General features: G+C 35.6%; 2 protein-coding genes across 3 annotated transcripts in view; both read right to left on the bottom strand.

The window, feature by feature from the left end:
- Positions 1-485, bottom strand: part of ypel1 (yippee-like 1) — a 29,443-nt gene extending 28,958 nt beyond the window's left edge. For both annotated transcript variants that reach the window (XM_058775755.1, XM_058775753.1), the window contains exon 1: positions 52-485. The gene's annotated coding sequence lies outside the window, so the exon portion shown is untranslated. The remainder of the gene's footprint in view (positions 1-51) is intronic.
- A 2,407-nt stretch (positions 486-2,892) lies between these two features.
- The window catches only part of mapk1 (mitogen-activated protein kinase 1), a 30,119-nt gene continuing 10,845 nt past the window's right edge, over positions 2,893-22,166 (bottom strand). Inside the window, exons 2-9 of the mRNA XM_058775773.1 lie at positions 20,054-20,236; positions 18,345-18,534; positions 16,492-16,608; positions 16,059-16,173; positions 8,321-8,452; positions 7,962-8,071; positions 6,873-7,001; positions 2,893-5,616 (exon numbers count right to left, since the gene is read on the bottom strand). Coding sequence (XP_058631756.1) covers positions 6,885-7,001; positions 7,962-8,071; positions 8,321-8,452; positions 16,059-16,173; positions 16,492-16,608; positions 18,345-18,534; positions 20,054-20,236 — 964 coding nt within the window. The 3' untranslated portion in view covers positions 2,893-5,616; positions 6,873-6,884. The remainder of the gene's footprint in view (positions 5,617-6,872; positions 7,002-7,961; positions 8,072-8,320; positions 8,453-16,058; positions 16,174-16,491; positions 16,609-18,344; positions 18,535-20,053; positions 20,237-22,166) is intronic.

Below are 22,166 nucleotides of genomic sequence, written 5' to 3'. Positions count from 1 at the left end.
CAAATCCGAAAAGAAAACATGGCAAATGTTGCACGATGCAGAATGCAATACCTTTTAGGTGGAAGTGGATCAGTTGTTCTCCCCACTGCAGGGTTTCTCATTTAGGAGCGCTGCTGCGTCCGCATGTGTCACGACGGTCCGAGATGATGCTGTGCTGTTGTTGTTGTTGTTGTTCAGAGTCTTCTGTTCATAGTTCTTCCGCTGTGACACACTCTTCTCTGCGGATTTTTTTTTTCTTTTCTTTTCTTTTTTTTTTTGAATGAGACTGTGATGCGGTCACGTACGAGGCGTAGGTCGCTATTAGTGTGCGCTTCACACTCACTAACATTTACATCTGTCCTGTCTTCATTCACAAATATTTCGCACGCTACACAAGCACGCTACCTTACTTTTTAAAAAGAAACCACAAAAAGTAAATTAAATATATACTGTGGGAACGCGGAGTGGGAATTTTACCGAATGCAATCAGTTGCAATTTTAAGGAATTTCAAGGCAACGAAAACATCGTAGGTAATCATCTAAAAATAATCCAGGGAAAAGAGTAAAATGTAAAAAAAGAAAGAAAGAAAAAAGTTCAAAAACAATAACAAATATAAATATTTATTTATCTTGGTGGCTTTTTTATTCATAGAGTAGGCTAGTGTACTACTTGGTTGCACGCAGTAATACTGTAAAGTTTAGGTCGCTATTACATTTACATTTGAAATAAGACAGTTATAATACGATTAATTAAATAAAATGTTTTTAAGACTCTTTTTGAAGCCACAACAGTAATTATGTCTTGAGCACTGAATGTTCTCATTATTAAATGCATATATTTCTTTATTTATGGATTACTCTTACCGCCTCGGTGGATATATTTTATAGATACCTCACGATTCTGGTTGTTTTTAATACTATCTGTTTGTTTCTATCGAACATTTTTTATATATAAATGCCAGTCATATTACAGCCAATGAACATGACAGTAGTCGTTTCCAACATATAGTATAGAAAAATATTGAATATAGACTACAATATGTTGAAATTGAGAATATCGTTTCTATTGAACATGTTTGAGAATATGGGTTTATTATGACGACATTCTCCTCCGCAGACATGAAAACCAATCATGTTGAGGATCATTTGTGTCAAACCAATCAGCTGCCGAGAGAGATCGCTCACATAGCCAATCACCGCAGGCTCCGCGCTCCAGACAAACACGAGCCCGCGCACACAGCATCTCGCTTGTTTTCGATAATGCGCGTTCACAGAAACGACACGTGCCAAATCGCACGGCAGCGCGCAGCAGTCCTTATAGCATAACACGTGGTTCAGGTAAACAGCGCGAAGGCCCGGATGTTGGTGCTATTTTTGTCTTTTAACTCAGACAACAACGTCATCAGTCGTAATGTAAGTATTAGTTGAAACGATAAATATGATATATTGATTATTAGTAAATAAACCTGTTTGGCCAAATGTCAGTAGAGGTCTTGAGAACTGCCTCGGATGATGGCATTATGTGAAAACTACAATAAACAAACGGTCCTCTCAACCAAACTAACTCACGTTCTCCATCAGCGGGAGTTGTTTAGAAACCGCAGTCAATAATATGTATAATTGAAGGGAGGAGAATGAAAGTATTTGCTTGTCATAAATATAGTTAAACTCTGTCTCCATCTACTGTATCAACACTGCAATTGGTCCAAACGCTACAGGCATTTTCATAATTATAGAAATTGTCCAGTGGCTGTGGTAAAATTACAGCTCAAAAACTATAATAATAATAATCACGATCAAAAACGTCCATCCTGAATAAAAAATAGTGCTAAGCTAAAATAGATTGCATTATAATAATAACAACAACAACAACAATAATTATTATTATTAAGCACCAAGCAGAGACCTTTTCAATAGTGATTTTCAAACTAATGATAAAACCCCTAAAATTCTAGCTTTAGTACAATGACAACTAAAATAAGTTTTAAATGAATATATATATATATATATATATTTTTTTTTTTTTTTAATGAGAAAAATAGTAGTAAGACATTTCTCCCAAATTGTTTCCAAAATGTTATTTGCTTTTAGTTTTCATTGTACTAAAGAAAATTAATCCGTTTCTACAAAATATGAAAATATAAGACAATTTAACTTGTGACTACTTACCCCATATAGCATGACAACATGCAGTTGCTGAAAGTATTTTCAGTGAATATTTTTTACTGGCCAATTTAACACTTTTTTTTTTTTTTTTTTTTTAGTCAAATTTTTATAAACCTTTAAGAAAAAAAACAAACAATGAAACTAAAACGTAAAATGTGTGACAACAAGCCCCAATCCTTAATTGTAATTGCCTTCGGATAGCTGGATGTTCACATAAAGACCTTTGTCATCATGCATTAGTGTTAAATAAGAATACAGGCATTTATTCTGAATTATTATATAATAATGAATGTCACATTCTCACAGGAGAACATTTATAATGTAGTGTGCTTGTAGCTAGAATCAGCCACAGCGCGATTAACGGTTTCTCACGTAACTCTTAGTCTAGTTTATTTTTACTGAACGTCCAAGTAGTTCTCATCAAGCTGCAGACGCTGCCCCCGGTTATCATGGACGGCAGGCTCTCACAGAAACCAAATCAGGCTCACGCTCGTTTATTATTACATCACTGCACTGCACCTTTTCTTATTCACTCAATCAAGAGTGCAAAGAGGAGCACTTCTGTTGCTGTGCCAACCAAGACAACACAATGGACTCAGAACGTCACGTCGATCGCTGCCGTGCATCCAGACTGAACACAACTCAACTCCAGCTTACTTTACAGCTGATCTTAAACAGAAAGACATTTGTTCTGGTTAGCGAGGTGACATGTAACACTAGCACTAATATCAAAGGAGGAGACAGAAATATAATACAATTGGTTTTATTCTGCAGTTTCTAGGTTACATGACTTGGCAGATGCAGAGATCAATATCGGCAATGAACATTGGCCGTCTTTTTGAGCATTAAAAACAAGCCTTTGAGACATAATGCCACTGTTTTCAATAGATTCAAAAGATTTCAATACATTTTTGAAATATTTGTAATCACAAGTTTCCCCAGAGAGACCAAAACCTGGGGGTTTCAAAGCTCGTAAGTGAAAATCACAACAAAAAGTTTGCCATTGCTAACAAAAAGGAGATTAATACACAGAATTTTTTTTTTTTTTTACAAGATTAATAATAATAAATCACTAGACATTCATTTTTACAATAAAAACAGTTCTACACAAAACTTTCAAGAACTGAAGGCAAAATGCAACAGGATCAAACCAGGTAGGGCAGAAAGAAAAGGCTCATTTATTGTTCTTTACTTCCTCAAATGAATCACAAAAGCTGTGACAAATAGGACTTAAAATTACATAGAGAATTTTTTATTTTTTTTTGGTTTTCACTTTTTTTTAAATATATATATAAATTTATATATATATATATAATTTCAAGAGTATACCGCAAAAAAGTCACAACTGATCCCCAACAAAAAGCTGCACAATAAATGTAGTTATTCGTGACGCATAAAGGCACACAGAAACAGACAGGCTGCACACTGATTCGGCAGAAGCTATCTTACAGAGTTTCACAATTATGAATTTTTTTTTTTTTTTTTTATGTATTCATTATTTAAGAGAATCGCCCATTCTCTCCTTGATCAACCAACATCTGATACCACCACTAGGTGGCGCCTTGCCATATAAGTATAGGCAGAAATAATGTAGGGTTAGTAAACCAAAGAGGAAGCCAGAGTGTGGGAAAGAAACACTTGCTGAAGCCATGCACATATGCGCATATCAGTATCAATAACTTAATGTCTTCGACGTCCATTTTCGCAAACGTTCAAGTGCTGTATAATTTCACAAGAGTATGCATTATCGCACGTACAGTTCCTTTCATTTCGCCTGGGTCTCGACGCACCACGTTATTCATTCACCAGCAGACAGTATCTTACGGTTGAAATGGATTAATAAAAGTTGCATTTCCATGGCTAGAGGCTCCTAATTTCCACGTGGAATTAAACCTGACGTTCTGGTTGAGCTAGTTCATCTAAAAAGCTAATCTCGACTATTCATATTTTTTGTTTCTCCAAACACTGAAAGGAACCTGGATTTTGAAAGAAGTGCAACCGAAATGAACATGAAGCAAAATAAAGAGTTTTTTTCTTCTTTTTGAACTGATTACACTATATAGGAAATATGGGACCACAAAAGGTAGGATATAACAAAAACCTGAGAGTCCAATAGTGGAATCCCCAGCAATGTGGCACTTCCATTTTCTTTGTATAGAAAGCTTTTTAACAGTCATGCAAGGGCACAGTCTTATTGATACAAGGCGGCTGGGGGTTCAGGGAAAGCAAAAAAAGACAAAGAAATATACAAAACGGAAAGAATGAATACAGATGAGCAGGCACTGTACGTTTATAATAGACATTGATTCGAAATGTACCCATTGTTACTGAAAAACTCAGGATTGTCCCGTGACAGAAGTTTCTCTACACCCATCTAAATGATAAAGTCTAGTTCCTAGATGGACCTATGTGCATCTTTAGATAAAAACACCTGGATTTCAGGATATATGTAAACCTGCATGGCACTTGCCTTTTCTGTTAGGTCATTTGAGGGCTTAAGTCAAATTTTGGACACAAGTACACATTTTCTAAGGTGGCCTAACATCTTTAGAATGGTCTTTTCTTTGGTGCTTAAGCAAATGTAACAGATTTGTCTCTTTTCTAAGGTTTCTAGAAGTGATTAAGTGATTGAGAATCGATATACAAATAATAATTATTTATTATATTAATGTAATTACCGACAGGTTTGAAATAATTACAGGTCTTTAAATCACACACATATGTATATGCATGTATATTAGTTCATGTCACAATATGGGGGGGCGGTTAAAATAATCTGATAAATTAATTACAGGTTTTTAATCAATTTTAAGGGGTCAATAGTGCATACATATTTGCATTTATGAAAATACATTAAAGCCTTAAAAATGGCACCGTGGCAAATTTCACGCTCTGTGCACTTTGAGGAAATTGGCGATGCACAATGTGGTTAAATGCGAGTCCACTGCATATATAAATAAGAATAGAGGAGATCTGAGCCCTCGTTCTCTCCCTGTTTGACCTCTGTGGGACTTCAAAATGGCTTACAGACACTTTAGAAAAGCAGCTTGTTGGAAATATTACCAGGAGGCTAGAAAGAAGCACAACATCACAATCATAGACGGTTTTTACTGAAGTGTATCAGAGGACTGAGAGAAAAAGGGTTAATTGGAATCAGACACCTTGACGAGGTGTTGTCCACAAACACACGCGGGCAAACTTTCACACAGATGGGCAGGAAGAGAGAGTGTGAGTGTGAGAGAAGCTCTGCGCTTTCATTGTAATGAGACCGAAAGAGTGAAGCAGGTGAAGAGAGCAGGAGTGCATGTTCTCAGCTGGGGTCAGATGAACTTTGAGGGCTGCCTGTAATTTTGGAGTTCAGGAAGAGGAGGAGATAACAATGGTGATGATGGCGATGAAGACCAAAAGAGGACCACAGCGCACAGTGGAGTGGAGACAGAAGCATCAGCATGTTAGAATCCAGACCAACACCTACAGACAGAAGCAGGATTAGTTATGGTTGAAACAATTCAAATACAACTATATTCCAACCAGAGTGTGAATTTGAGGTTTGCAACGGGCCAAATTATTGTAAAAATTGGCTTTGGTGAGTAATTAAAGCACAATACCATTCATAGGTTTGGAGTCGGTAAGAAATTAACACTTATTAAATTGATCAGAAGGGACAGTAAAGACTTTAGATTTCTATTCATCAAAGAACACTGAATAAAAATGTATCACAATTTCCAAAAATATTACGAAGCACAACTGCTTTCAACATTGATAATCATATGAAACGTTTATTAGACTGATTTCTGAAGGATCATGTGACACTGAAGACTTAAGTATTGATGCTGGAAAATTTAGTGTTGCATCACAGGAATAAATTGCATTTGAAAATATATTAAATAGAAACCAGTCATTTTACAATGCAATATTTCACAATATTACCATTTTTTGGTGTTTTTAATTAAATAAATGCAGCCTTGCAACACTAGGTTGGATAAGATGCTACATGTGACAGTTATCTGTGCTGTCAGTCATTAATAAAGTATACATTTTGTATCATGACCCATCGTTTACAGACATTTATGGAACAAAATCGTCAACAATGCATCACACCAGCAGGTACCGAGTTCAATCTATCTACACTTCATTCATTATGGAAGTAGAATAAAACAGTCCTGCTACTAAAATTGCGGAAATAACCATTTCAAGACTCCAGTAGTTTCAGCTTTTTAATAATACTCATGTTCTTGGCACCGTTTCGTAATCAGGAAGTGTAAAAGGAACAACCACGGAACAGCTGCTCTTCCAGAGAATCATCCGGATTACACACAGGAAACACTGCATGTCTTTACACTACTGACAAACATTCATTTATGTATGTTCATCACATCAACACTACTGTTCAAAAGTTTGGGGTTAGTAAAAGTTGTGTTTGTTTAAGAAATGAATGCTTTTATTCCATAATGATGCATTAAACTGATAGTAATAAACATTTCTTGAGCAGCAAATGACAGAATAATTTCTGAAGAATTATGTGACAAGACTAGAGAGCTGTGAAACTATGAATCATTGTAAGAAATGAACAGAATGGAAATTCCTCTTGAAGAGCTCAAAATGACTGAATTCTTCACCGCTCACAGTTACATGGAAAATAGACTCATCTGTTTTTTTTCTTTGACCTATGTGATTGATTTTGTTGTTTATTTGATGCATGCATCTGGCTTCTGTCTGCAGTTTACCTGTGTGATAGGCTATGGTCTGTAGCCTGGTTGGAAACGTGCAGTTTCTGCAAAGATCAGCTCTTTCAAAGTCTCTTTGGGCAAGTCATCCAGCTCCATATCGAACTTAAACGGAGCCTCTGCAACAGGCTATAAATGGACAAATAAAGCATAGTTACTGTGAGATAAAATGCTTTACTCACAGTTCCTTTGCTTATACCAATACAACAACATTTATGGTGCTATAACCATTTATCAGTGTTGGTAGATGAAGTCCTACATTTATCAAGTACAGTTGTCAGTGTTGCCATTTGTGCAATAGCACCAGTGCTAAACTCCATGCAATTTGTAAACATCATCAAAATTGCTTTTGTGAAAGAAGGCAAAAAAAGGGAAAATGTGCTAATCAGACAAGACATGGTAGCATTAGAAATCTTACATTCACATGCTAAAACAACCCATTTCATTTTACCAGACGTTCTACAGACAGTCAAAGGTTATTGTGGCCATGTGGTTATTAAAGTGCACTTCATAGTGCTCATGTTTGAAACGCTCTCAACCTTTGACCACCATAAACTCTAAGATACGCAACAGCAGAGAATATGACGAAGCTAGTGTTCTTGACAGCAGAATATAAGAATGTATTTATTTTTTACTTTATTTAAATATTTAATGATGATGATTATTATTAAGCATGTAAATGTAAGATTATTATTATTGTTTGTCTTGTTGCTCTAATTGTTCTTATTGTGTAAAATAATAATAATAAATAATTATTATTGTTATTAATAATATTATTTTATACAATAAGAACAATTAGAGCAACAAGACAAACAATAATAATAATAATAAATTATTATTATTATTATTAAGCATGTAAATGGAAGATAACCATTACTATTATTAACAAAACACCACCAATAATAATAATAATAATAATAATAATAATAATAATAATAATAACAACAACAACAATAATAATTGCAATGTTTGTCTTGTTGCTCTTATTGTCTAATAGTGCATTGTTATCTTAGTGGAATATTTTTATTGAGACTATTATCAAAAGTAATCCTTATTAAATTTAAAAAAGAAAACTGGTAGTGAACTGACCTCATCTGTGGGGTCATAGTACTGTTCCAGGTACGGGTGAGCCAGCGCCTCCTCCACCTCAATCCTCTTATGAGGGTTAAAGGTCAACATCTTATCCAACAGGTCCAACGCTACAAGAAAACAGACAAATATATTCAAATATCACAACACTTCATTAAAAACAAACCTCTAGTGGATGCTGCTCTTTTTAATGGATGTTACCAAGTACAGTTCTACTAAGCTTTTAATTGTTATAATCCAAAATTGAAATATATATGTTGTTAAAATTAGTCAGAATGTGAGTGTTTAAGGTGGCTTGGTCTCAAGATATGAGGACTAGTTTTTTTGTGCGATGTGCGGGTGTAGAGATGACCTCTGACCTTTAGGGTCTGCATTAGGAAACAGGCGGTTCCAGGGAACTTTGCAGCGGAGAGGAAGTGACAGCAGGTAATTTCTCGCCTTAATGTTGATAATGCAGTTGAGATCCTCCTGAGAGGGGGAGCCCAAAATACCTACAGGACAGAGAAGAGAGACAAATAAATAGGATTAGATATTAAATTATGAAAATACAGACTAGGAGAACAAGAGAACAAAAGGAAAAGCAAAATGTGCTTTGTTCTGTTGCATCATTATTTCCTTTTTTTTTTTTAAATAATATTTAATATATATATATATATATATATATATATATATATATATATATATATATATATATATATAGTAGATTGATATATAAAGAAGTCACATATGCACACTTTATTTGCATTTATTTGATCAAAATACAATTTATCACAATATATGGTCACACTTTATTTTAAGGTCCAATTCTCGCTATTAAACCATTAACTATGACTTTTGCCTCCGTAAACTCCTAATTTGCGGTTTATTAATAGGTAGTAAGGTAGTTGTTAAGTTTAGGTATGTGATTAGGCAGGGCTCCAAACTGCGACTAAAACGGTCGCATTTGCGACCAAAAATATTAATTTGCGAGTGAAGTTTTTGCTGAGGTTGCCAATGGCGACTTGATTTTTTTTTCCTGATTGTTTTGCGATCACATAATTTATGTCCACGTATTAAACTGCGACGATGCGCATCAAAGTTTTAATGGAAAAAAAGTGTTTCAAACTCATCTCTACCGAAATGCCTACTAAACGCAGCTCAGTCGTGCAGCGCGAGAGATCAAAATGACGGAGACGTTCAAAGTGAAAGTGCAGAAAAGCAGTGTCTATTTCATGCACAACTTGAACAAACTTCAATAGGTAAAGCTGTCAGCTGTGTGGATATTGGCAATATCGTTAACAATTCTCGATTATAATCAGGGGTGCACATAAGTGGTACGCAGGTCCGCATGCGCGACCAAAATTAAAAATGCGCTGTGTAAATAAGTTCTGACAGCGCATTTGCGTATCGACATTTTTGACAGCTGTTAATGCACAATTACCATTTTAGATCGACAAACTGTACTGTATAAGATTTCTATCCAAACTGAAAGCATAATCTAGGCTACCCACTGCCGTTTTCAAAGCAAAACTGTGACATTTCATTAACTGACGCAATTCCATCAGCAGCGCTAAACCCGGAAGCGCATAATACTTACTTGCCGGCAACCCGCCAAAATAAAAGCTCGCTGATTTTACGTTTGAAAATGATGAAAATTAAAATTAAAATAATGATAATAAAAATATTAGCATTTTATTTTTAAGTTTACTATAAAATAATTTGTATGTAATACTCCCTTTAAAAAAATTAAATAAAATAGTAACACACTTGATTATTTAGTTTATTATTTTTAGTTAGTTATTTTATAAAAATAAAAAAACAGAACGAAATCAAGTGCAATAATATTATCACTATTATTAATTTTTTTTTAATAGTTATATTTTATGGGTCACACTACATGCCATAGTCCGTGAGAGGACCAAACCAAATCTCCAGGTTCTCATATGAGAACCAGGATGAAAAACTTATATGCACCCCTGATTATAATCATTACTAATACGGCTTCTTGTTATCAAGATCTTAGTCTATATGCTGAGTTCTGTAAATGCGTGAACTTCATATTAGCCTGTTTGCAGCGCACTTGCCGTCCAGTAATCACAATAAGCTTTGTGCTTTGTTACTTTTTAATAAACAAAGTATCAGCTTTAACATTCTGCCAAATTCATAACAAAATTCATAAAATAAATACGGTTTTGGCGCTCTTTAACGCTTTAATTCATAATAAAATGAATGCGAATTAATATCAAAAGGTAGGCTATTTTATAAGAGAGCCTACACTTATTGAAATGTCTCATTCTGTGTCAAACTGTGGAAATCTTGTAAAGCTTGTAACAATACTTAACCACTGGCCATCCATAAGCTCATCAGTCAGCTAGAAAAATAATTTGCTATATTTATTCGCTCTTGCTTATTAATATTTTTTACTTAACCTGTTGTCTACATGATAAAAAAAAATGCAAAACCGACTGGATGTGTGAGAGATTTGACAACATTTCTATAGGATGCATTGAGAAGGAGCCCAAACTAACACTGTAAAAAGCGATCATTTGACTTTTCTTTAAAAAAATTGAGGAAACCCAGGGCTCACAAAATCACGGGGCTATTGCGTTTTCCAGTTGGGCTACCAAAATGTGTCACTGCCCTGCCCAACGGGCTGACTTAAATACTGTGGGTCCTTAAAAACTCTCAATTTACTTGTATAAAATTTACGGCCATAAAAAGTTTTAAATATGTTAAATGGTATAAGAAATTAATTATAATTTCAAGAGGTCTTACAGTTGGGGATGGAAAGACAAGAACAGCTGGATTAAACTTCAAAAAGCAATGATGTCATTGATTAAATATGAGTTTGGTGTAGGGAATATTAACAAGTCCCGCCCATTTGGAGCTGGCTCCAACCTCCATTTATACCCATCTCGGAGAAACCGCTATATTTGCTCCTAAAGCACCAACTTAATACATAATTAAAAGAAATACATTAAGTGAACTTCACAATTCTGAGTTACACTGACAAATAACAGTTTGAAAATGTGTTGTTCACACTTTATTTTAAGTTGGACCAACTTAAATTTATTAAATTGCAATTACTTAAAAGTTCTTATGGTCCATGATATTGGTACAGATTCTGTGTAATAATTCTTTGTGACTGTATATTTCAAGTTGGAAAAGACGTTTAGTTCCCACTTTAAGTGAACCTTAGTTCCCAGGTCATCTACAAGATGGATTAAAATGCTGATAAAGTCAAGAAAAGAGTAGACAAACACGACTATATGATTGAAATGTCAAAATGTTAAAAAAACAAAAATAGTTTTTTCTTATAGGAGCCAATGGCTCCTTACTCGATTTTTTTGTCTGGAGCCCTGGATTAGGGATGTAGAACATGGTCAATGTGCGCTTTATAAGCATTAATAAATAATAATGTTAATAATAGGAGAGAATCGGTCCCTATACTAAAGTGTTACCCAATATATTAATATATTTTAAAATTAATATATTTAAAATGTATTCCTGTGATGTAAAGCTGAATTTTCAGCTTAAAGCTGAATTACTCAAGTCTTCAGCGTCATATAATCCTTCAGAAATCATTCTAATATGCTGATTTGCTGCACAGAAAACATCTCATGATCAATGTTGACAACAGTTGTGCTACTTAAAAGAGACATATTATGCCCCTTTTACAATATGCAACATAAGTTTCAGGTGTCCCCAGAATGCATCTGTGAAGTTTTAGCTCAAAATACCCCACAGATCTTTTATTATATCATTTTGAAAATGCCTGTTTTAAGTGGAAGCAGAAACACGCTGTATTAGAGCATGTTTCTTTAAATGCAAATGAGCTGCTGCTCCCCGCCCCCTTTTCCAGAATAGAGCTGTGCGATTACAGATCTTACCTGCTAAAAAAACATATGTTTTGGTTCTGATTATCATGAAATCATGCATTTTAATCCATATTAGTTGAAACTTCTTATATACGGTTTTCTAAGTGCACACGTACAGAAAGCGGCTGTCACAGGCATGTTGAGTACTAAACCAAGTTCTCATGGTTTAGACACGCTCGTTTTTACAGACGCTTGCAGAAAAAGGCTTACCAAAACAAAGTTACTGGGTTAATCTTTTTCATGTTTCCTTGGCTGGTAGATGCACTGGGGACCTGATTATAGCACTTAAAACCTGGAAAAGTCAGATTTTCAGGATATGTCACCTTTAATATTTTTATGGAAACAGTGATTTTTTTTTGCCATTTTGCTAGAAGGTTTTAGATCGAGACTCCAAATTTGTTGTGGATAATGTTTAGACTCTCGTCTACCTGTGTGCCAAACTTTTTACCATATTATTCTCGTCTTTTTACCATACCTTTCCGCTCATGTTTGCATTATTCAGTATTCAATTATTCAGTAGCTGTGACATATGCCAGTGTGAAGGAAAAACAGCCCATTTCATTTAAAATTACAAAACAACAATTGCCACAGTTGTAGAATACGGCACATTTAATAACCTAATAGAAAATGCCACTTTTTTTGGTTCTGTGGACACTGAATTGAATAAACGCTTCTTCAGAGAATGAGAGCGACGGTACAACAATAACCCAGTGCACCAGGCTAATGATGTGCACCCGCAATCTAAATGAGGAAATAAGTCGAGTTATCAACAGGGAAACATCTGCTCGCACAGGCCAGACGGGTTCAAAGACACACATGCTAATGGAGAAAGTGTTACTACAGAGATTGTCTCTTTAGGAGCCATCGCTATGAGATTGGTGGGAAAACACACACCTTCAAACATGCAGCAGCTTGGACAACGTTATCAGCTCGTTGCAGGGTCAAAATCAACAGCATCTCTGACAGGAAACACTGAGTTTTTAACTGATGCAACAGATGGAGAAAGGAAAAATAAAGAGAAGGGAAGAGACGACATCTGATGTGCTTCGGCTTGCAAGGGAAATGATGAATAAGCCTTTTTGGCGATAACAATCAAACGCTTATCTCAGTCTTACGATGCAAAACTGACCACAATGCATCGTGTTTCAGTCCAGAGATGGATGGTCTATGTGGAGCTTTTGAAGAGCGTTCAATGTACATCAATTATTCAGCTGACTTGAGTAAGCATGTTTTTCATTACAGATGGACTGATTTATGAAAACTGTACAAAAAAAAAAAAAAAAATCATGCTTCTTTATAAGAGGAGCTTGATGTCAGTGTAGACAATGCGGTGTTTAGTCTTTCTGATGTCCCATGTGATTCAAGTATTCACCTCAACATCAACAATCAACATGAAAAAGTTGAGATCTATCAGAATTTAGTCTCAGATGTCACGCCCACGGAAAGTTGGCTAAACATCTGATGCATATGGCACACTTATCTGGAAACACTTCAGGAGTTTCAAAGTCATCGTTGGATTGGTTGAATTATACAGGATTTCCGGGAGACGTGTGTGTCACGTTCTTTAATGTTCCGCCTGGAAACAATGATGCCGTGACGCCAAACCCCCTCACGAAAGAAGAAAGCTGTCGTGTTTACAAATGTGTCGACAAACGCTTATCAGGATCAAATAAATGCTGGATTTTCAAAAGTAGGTTTAATATTTAAAGTTCGTGGCATAGAATCTTTAAAATACACCCGATAGTTTTACACACTGGTCTGTTATTGTGGAAACATTTTCACGCCCCGAAACGTGACGCTGAACGAAACGAACTGTGATTGGTTGTTTGACATGTCAGTCAAACAGCCTCATGGGCGGGCCTTGGCCAATGAAAGCTACCATAGATTCCAGACCTTCAGCAGTCAGCCCCTTTTTTTTTTTTTTTGGCTATTTTGGGGATTGGAGGAAAAATGTAATAGGGATTTTTCTGATAAATGTTTTTAAAATAGCTCCAAGTTTGCCATGCTTGTTTGTAGGGCTGCAAAGTTTATTATTATATATCAATATGAATAAAAATAAAATTTAAAAAAAAAGTATCATTTAATTTTTTACAATTATTTATTAAATATAAATTAAGAAAAAAATAATAATAGTAATAACTATTTTAAAGTACAACTGTAAAATTACAAAACTAATATTGCTTCATTTTCAAATGTTAAACCATCAAGCTTTTATTTTGCTGAAAATGCAGGAAGCTTAAAGTATCTCCCTTGTTAGCAACAGGTTTATAAATGCTTCACATTACAAATCTGGTGAAATGCAGCAATGCACGAAGTGTGTACAGAGCAATGGTTACGTGAACCGAGCTGCTCTGTGGCTCTAAAAACAGTTATCGTGATCTTCTGTTGCTATTACTGGGCTGAAAAGATGATGTTGTTGTTGTTTTCTTTTTGTGCAACTACAAGCTTTCCGAAACACTGTAATCTGTTAGTATTCCTGTTCATCTCAATTCATCTCTCACTATGCGTCCTGAAATCTAGAGTCTTTCTTTATACAAACCACTAGGGCTGGGCGATAAATCGATTTTATCGATTAACTCGAATGTGTAGTTCACGTCGATTTGTTTGAATGAAAATCGGTTCTCTCTTTAACATCCGCCGACGCTCCCGTAGTCCCGAAAGTGCTCAGCCCTCCCGACGCGCGTTTGCCATATTAGAGTTTAGGTAGGGTTTCGTGATCCTCCCGCAATCCGCCGCATCCCAACGTGTTCGGAAAGATGACGTGTACTGCGGAATGCGGATCCCTTAAAGCGGTGTTGTGCGGCTCACGAGACTCATGCAGCTCGCCTCGCATGGCAGTAAATAATACGATGACATGAGCAATACAGAGATTTCATAAAAACATTTAAAAAAAAAACAAGCAGGGCTATAACATAACCCATAAAGAAACTCACACCGTGTCTACACCGGTCGTGAGCGTCGCGGTGCGATCAGGGCTTATGATTTCCGCGATGCGGAAAACGCGGACGGAATCACGGAATCTAGTTATAAAAACAGAATGTACTGTATAACGCGGAATGTCATTGAATTTGTCAAAGTTTGAATGAATAAATCAAAAGTAGGTCATTACACTTAAATGAAATCGCGATATGAACTAGTATCTGTAAATGTTAAGCTGCAAAAATACCATTTAAATATGAATCCTGCGTGTCTCCTTATGAATGAATACACAGACGCGCAGTTTCGTTTGCTACACATACTGAAGCGCGCAGTGTTTTCAGCGTCTGCTGTCTCGCCAAATGAGGTCATAAATACATGAACAACAGTCAGTGTCTGCTCTATTACAAATAATTATTATTTTTTTAAAACACCCAAAACAGCGGGATTACAAGATGGATATAGACTAGAAAGATATTTAAACTTGCTCTACCCTTACGTCCATGACATTGACTCACTGCGGAGAATAAATACAAGGGAGGAAAATGTATATTTCTTCTCTCCTTACTCTGTTTATGTGGTAAGTGACATTTTATGTACTGTAATGTAACTGTAACAGGCAACCGTTAGCAATCGTTATTCGTTTTCCGTGCCTTTCTGAATACGGATTCAGGCTTCGGGCACACCCCCTAACCCCCACGATGTCATCGTCCATCCTTTATCAGAACTACCTCCTATCTACTGAATAGCAAGATGTTAAACTTGTGTTTAAGGAAAACTTATCAAAAAGGGTCACATCATTTTATGTTTTGTGTTACGTTTTATGTTATATGTTATGTTATGTTATGTTACATTTTCACTGTTTACAATGGCAGGGCCTGCCATCTTGTCTCTTTGGCTTGTTGTTTCTGATTGCACTTTAACCCCAAGGGGGAAATCCAGATCAAATCCCAGAAGGGAAAAATCAAAACAAAATAAAGTTAAAACTTGTTTTGAACAATTTCTTTCTCATCTGCAGATTGATTTTAAGTAGGGGAGAAAAAAAAAAAATCGATTTAAATCGTAAATCGTATTTTTTGTGAAAAAATCGGGGATTTTGTTTTTAGGCCATATCGCCCAGCCCTACAAACCACTGAGGTTTTTCACCTGAGCTGTAAATGTCATATGACTAATCACACTATGCTTACAGGAAATGACATCATGACAAGGATGTCTGGCTGTTGGCACCACAAGAACATAAACCCAAACCCTTCACTAGTGGCTGTAAGCTGTCGTCAAAGGCTGCAGGCAAGGATATATATATAAAGTCCACAGGGTTGTTTACCTAAGATGTGGTTAAGCTGGTCCAGATAGTGTTTCCCAGGGAAGATGGGTCTATTCGAAAGCATCTCAGCCAGAATACAACCGACCGACCATATATCAATGGACTTAGTGTAACCCTGTGAGAGAAAGAGGCACATACATGAAGAGATTGTCTGTATAGCTATCAACATTTATGCAAAAAAAATGTTTTTGTCATGAATTTCTTTGGTATTGGAATTTTCTGGGTGATGGCAAACAAATTAATAAAATTACTAACTGGAAGTAAATTAAAACTGAGCTAAAAACCTGAAATGGCCAATAACAAACTGCTGACTGAAGGTCACATAGAGCAACCAAACACACACTCGAGACAATTACGAAATAACTCATTTATTATTTAGTTTGAATGATCAGGCCAACAAACTTTGAAAGATCAGGCAGGACTGATTCCTCACCTTAGAATTGAGCATAATCTCTGGTGCGCGGTACCAACGTGTGGCTACATACTCCGTCAGGAAGCCAGTGTGGTCATGGTCTGGATCAGCCACACGGGCGAGCCCAAAATCACAGATCTGCGGGGGGAAAAAATTAAAATAAAAACAGAAGTTATAGAGATTGAGTATCCAGCAGTGTCCAAGATGAGTCTGCCATTACTTTGTTTTGAAGGGGTCATCGGATGCCCATTTTCCACAAGTTGATATGATTCTTTAGGGTCTTAATGAGAAGTAAGTAAGTTTAGTTAAAACTTCTCAGTAGTGTAAAAAACACCTTTTTTACCCTGTCAAAAACAGCTCTTTTCAGAGCGAGCCGTTTTGTAGCATTTTCCTTTAAAATGTTAATGAGCTCTGCTGACTCCACCCCTCTCTTCCGAGCCGCTCTCTGAGAGACTGTTGACTTTAGCCGCATTCATCGTGAAACTTGCTAATTAGCACATTATAAGGAAAGGCGATTTACAAAGATTCTTTAAAAAATATACTAACTTCTGGAGGTGAAGCAGGATCACGAATGAAAAAAAAAAAAACACTTAATCCACTGCGTCTTCAGACGGCTCAGATGTCGAGAGTAAATTACAACTGCTAGGTTCATTATTACATCCAACAACAAAACACCTCAATCACTTAATCGGAGATATTCTTGTCTACATCCGCTCCCACGGTGAAACAATTGATGACAGCTCACTCAGGGCGAGTCTGAGGTAAGACACCAGTGCAGTCTGTGCTGAAACGCTGCTGTCAATCAAACAATCGTGGGAGGGGCCTGTCAGTGTGACGTCACACAGACAGGCATCTGAGATAGGCTCAATTTGAGAAAGAGCAAATAATTTAACGAGATTAAAAAAAAAACAAACCACTGGGTTGATTTTTATCATTATAGGGTGGTTGTGTACACACACTGCCAACACACATTTCAGTTCAAACAACTTGTAAAAGTGCATGTAGCATCCAATGACCCCTTTAATAAACATGGTATGGTGTGGTTGCAATGGAGTTAAAAGGTGAAGGTTATAAAAATACAAGGACTATGTCTACAACAGCAGAACAGTTTCAAAATTTGAAAAATTTGAAAAATTAAAAATGATTTAAAAAAAAAAAAAATTTATAAACAAAATCCTAAGTAAAAATACAAGTATTTTATTAAATATTTAAATGCATAAAAACGTATACATAAATGCTTACACAAATGCATATTTAATTTTAATTAATTAATTTTATTTAAAACTATGTACATCAGTTCAACGTTTAAAAAAATATATATATCATTATAGTTAACCTAAACTAAAACCATTAAAAAAAACAAAAAAAAAACAATTCTGTTACTTGAAATAAATGTTAACTCAAATAAAATATTTTTAAAAATTCAGCTAGTTTCCAAGGCATTAGTTCTCATTTAGTTTAAGTTGATGTACTTAAATAACTAAAATGAACTATAGGTTATTTATCCTTATAGTAGTTATTTTGTGGCATTGTGTGTGTTGTTTTTAAGTAAATTAAAATAAAGAGATTTAAAAAAAAAAAAAGAAAAAAGAACACTACAGACATTTAAAAACAATAAAAACTAATAAAAATGACAAAAACAATATATTTAAAATTGCACTTTTATTCTCTGCGCTCCATTTGGCTGACTCGCTAAAACTTTTGTAAAATGGAATAAGTTTATATTTGTGAAACTTACAGAAAATACATTAGTAAAATGGAAGTTATGTGCTTTGTTGTAAAACCGACAGGTGCAGCATTCTGAAAACATTGTTTTTCAATTCCATTTGGTGACCTTAAATGAGTTTAAAATGGCATGACGCAGTATACTTCACCTTGAGGTCGCAAGTAGTGTTTAGCAACAAGTTAGATGGCTTCAGGTCTCGGTGGAGAACGTTTGCTGAGTGGATGTACTTCAGGCCGCGCAAGATCTGGTACAGGAAGTAACAGATGTGGTCATTGCTCAAGTGCTGTGTCTTCAACAGCTTGTACAAGTCCGTCTCCATCAGATCCTGTACAATATAGCTATAGTTCGTCAACGTCAAGGTCAAACACAAAGCATGGGGGGTTAAGAAAACAGAAATCATGTAAGAACTGACAAAAGCTTGTTGAAGTTCATGCTACCTTCAAACACTCAGAATGTGTAGCCATACTTTTATTCAGCAAGGATGCATTAAATTGATCAAAATTGACCATTAAGATATTATCTTACAAAAGATTATTTCAAATAAATGCTGTTCTTTTGAACTTCCTATTATTCAAATAATAATAGATAAACCTTAAAAAAAAAAAAAAAAAAAAAAAAAGTAAAAATAAATTAATTAGGAACTTATCAATATCGATAAGACATTTTTCTTGAGCCCCAAATCAGCATATTAGAATGATTTCTGAAGGACCATGTGACACTAAAGACTGGAATATTTCACAGTATTACTGTTTTTATTGTATTTTCAATGACCCCCAAATATTGAACAGCAGTGTATGCGCTAAAAGTTGACCTTTTTAAGTATGATTTATTGCTCAAAAGCACAAAATTGTAAATGGAATATCTATGGAACTAAATTAGTTTTGTGGAATCAGAATTAATAATCAAATGGTTCACAAGTGCTATGCCTACTAGTGATCCGAAGTAGTAAATCTTTGTTTTGTTAGGTTGTGGCAAAAAAATAAATAAAAAGTACACGCTCTTTGCCATGTTCTGCATTAACTTCAGTAGAACAAAAACTGTGGCCTTTTAAGATCTTATGTTTCTACTCCCTTTAACCGCAGCGCTGGCATGATGCTAAACACATTAGAGCAACACAGCGATTAGATCATACAAAACTACTCTCACTATCCACACGCCTACTGACTATTGATTTCAGACCTAAAATTTACTCTTTACTAGAGATTTTTGCATTGTCTCAGCCTACACAGTTGGAAGAGAGCATTGTTTGTGCCAGAGGCCGCATTTTCAGCCTGAACATGAATATTTAGACAGCTGAACTGGAAAAATTGAATGAATTTGAATTTAAATACGTCTTAATATTCAGTTTGTCTCCCTTTTTGCTTTAATGATGGCAGGACACAAACTGACATGCATAAAACCTGACCATGTTCTCCAGCATGAAAAAAAAAACGTATTTTGCTTCATTGGAAGAACATCTGACTGTCTAGTACATCTCTGGATCTCACTCTATTCTATTCCTATCCTATCATCTATAGCACAACTGCACATAAAATATATTTTATTTTTCCTATTTATATTGACATACGTGCATATTTTCATTCTCATCCTATTTTTTTATTGTCTGTGTGTTGTTGTCTCTGTGTACTGGAAGCTTGTGACACTAAAACAAATTCCTTGTATGCGTTAGCTTACTTGGCAAGAAAGCTCTTTCTGATTCTGTCTGTGTATAAAGGAGCCATGATCAATGTCTCTAATGTACCTAAGTACCTAAAACATACTACAGAATTACAAATATGTCTTAAGTCTTAACTTCCCTGTTTTTCAAATTCCTAAATTTATTTCCAGGCTGAAATACAAATTTAAAAAAATGGATACACGTCTTTCATCTGGTCGATGGTGGGGGTGCGGATGATGTCGTTGATGCCAATGATGTTCTCGTGCTTGAAGCGGAGCAGGATTTTAATCTCACGGAGTGTGCGCTGACAGTACGTCTGGTGCTCAAACGGACTGATTTTCTTTATCGCCACACGCACTTTATTATCACGATCATACGCCGAGCTGAAACAAAGAGACAGCAAAAAACATCATCAGATCAAACAGCTTTTCATTTTTCTGGGTTACAAAAAACAGTGTCACGTAGCTTTGTCATTATTATTCATTATTCAAAATATAAAAGAAAACCACACAAATGATATCAAATGTACACCAATTGACAAAGATATGAAGTACACAAAATAAGAAGTTTTATGCAATGTGAATGCAGATGGCACTTTTCTGTGCACATTTAGAAAAGCTGCTTTAAAACACTTCTCGCATAGAAATATATAATATGGAAAGACTGACATTCAAGCTGAGATTACAAGGAGAGACTTTTGAAAGGCACTGGTGAAAATGGACTATAATTGTATTTAAGTGTATAAGTCAAAACAGAGGGAAGAGCAAGATATATGCTTGTGAATGAGGGGAATAGGTATATACACCTATGTAAGCATATACAAATGTGTTTTCATTAGTGCTGTCAAAATTAGTGCATTGACGTATGCGTATTTAACGCAGTTAACACAGGGTTGGCCACCCTATTTACAACTGTCTCTTTTTTCTGGACAAGAATTGCATTTATTTAGACAAAGTCTTTACGACCACATCAGAGACTTTTCAGACACGTACTCCAACTTAGTCTCAGCGCTAATCAAACGAGCGCAGAAACGTACAGGTGACGACGAGCTTCAGCAGAATAACAGTGAACTGTGGCCAGATGAGATGTCAGGCTACATGTCAGTAAAAATGAATTCTCCTGTCCTGTCAGCCGTTATCCTGCGCTCAGTGCATGCTCTTTAATTGTATACGCAAATATGCCAGTGCATGCTGTAGCCTGTATATTAAAGCGCGAGTGAAACTACGAGCATGCGTGTCAGATCTGGGTTACGTTCAGCAGTGGTAGCTCTTAAAGTAATAGCAGCCAAATAACCAGCTGCTGTGATGTCTGTTAATCAAAGAACAAAAGAAAACAAGAGGAAATCAATAACTTTTGTAGCTTAAAGGATTCATCTATATTTCATTTAGAATTTAGTGTTTGATAACTTTATGGTAAGGCTAAATATTAGGAAATAATAATTTCATAGAGACATCAGTGATACTCGCATTCAGTCAAAAACGATGCCATTAAACAAAGGTTAAAAATATACTCTGTTGTTTCCACATTAAATTTCAAGATTGAATGTGAAATTGTTTCAGTATAAAAGTATAACGTGGGAAAAGGGTGGTGGTGGCAATTATGCTGAAGGACTGATAACGATAAGAAAAAAAAAAAAAATGTATTAATAGTTTCACTTGGTTTAGTTTTATCAGATTTTATATATATAACAGTTGGGGACGGAAAGACAAGAGTCGCGATACGGCAGGATTAAACTTCAAAAGGCAATGATGTCATTGAATAAATAATGAGCTCTGCACGTTTCAAGTCAAAAAGCGGCGCGGATGTCTTGATGTGAATGTATCTGAAGGTAACCGACTGTCCTCAGAAACGTGTCGTTGGCATTTTAATTTCATTTAACCTATAATTCCTGATAAAGCAGAGTTTATGAGCGCAGAGCTGCTTTGTGTACAGCGTTTCCGGGGAAACCGCAGCTCCTACAGCGCCACCTCGTGGCAGAGAGTGAATCTGCATTTCCAATAAGCCTTTCTTGCTGTTTATGGTCAGATCAATGCAAATATCAACTCATGTTTTTACGCAGCAAACACATAAGAGTTGTAAATGAGAAAGAAGTTGATGTGCCTTCTAAAAATCTAAACAATTAAGACCGTAATATTTATATGTTTTAAATTAACTATTTATGTGCTTGATTGATCTCTTTTCATAAAAACGGTCTACAGCCTGAAACGGTCTATAGCCTGGTGCAGGTCTACAATTTTGTTTCTGGTGTCCTTTGACAGCTCTTTGGTCTTGGCCATGGTGAAGTTTGGAGTTGGACTGTTTGAGGTTGTGGAC

The sequence above is a fragment of the Onychostoma macrolepis genome, chromosome 05 (genome assembly GCF_012432095.1).
Source record: "Onychostoma macrolepis isolate SWU-2019 chromosome 05, ASM1243209v1, whole genome shotgun sequence".
Taxonomy (NCBI): Eukaryota; Metazoa; Chordata; class Actinopteri; order Cypriniformes; family Cyprinidae; genus Onychostoma; species Onychostoma macrolepis.
This window is presented reverse-complemented; position numbering and strand designations above follow the sequence as displayed.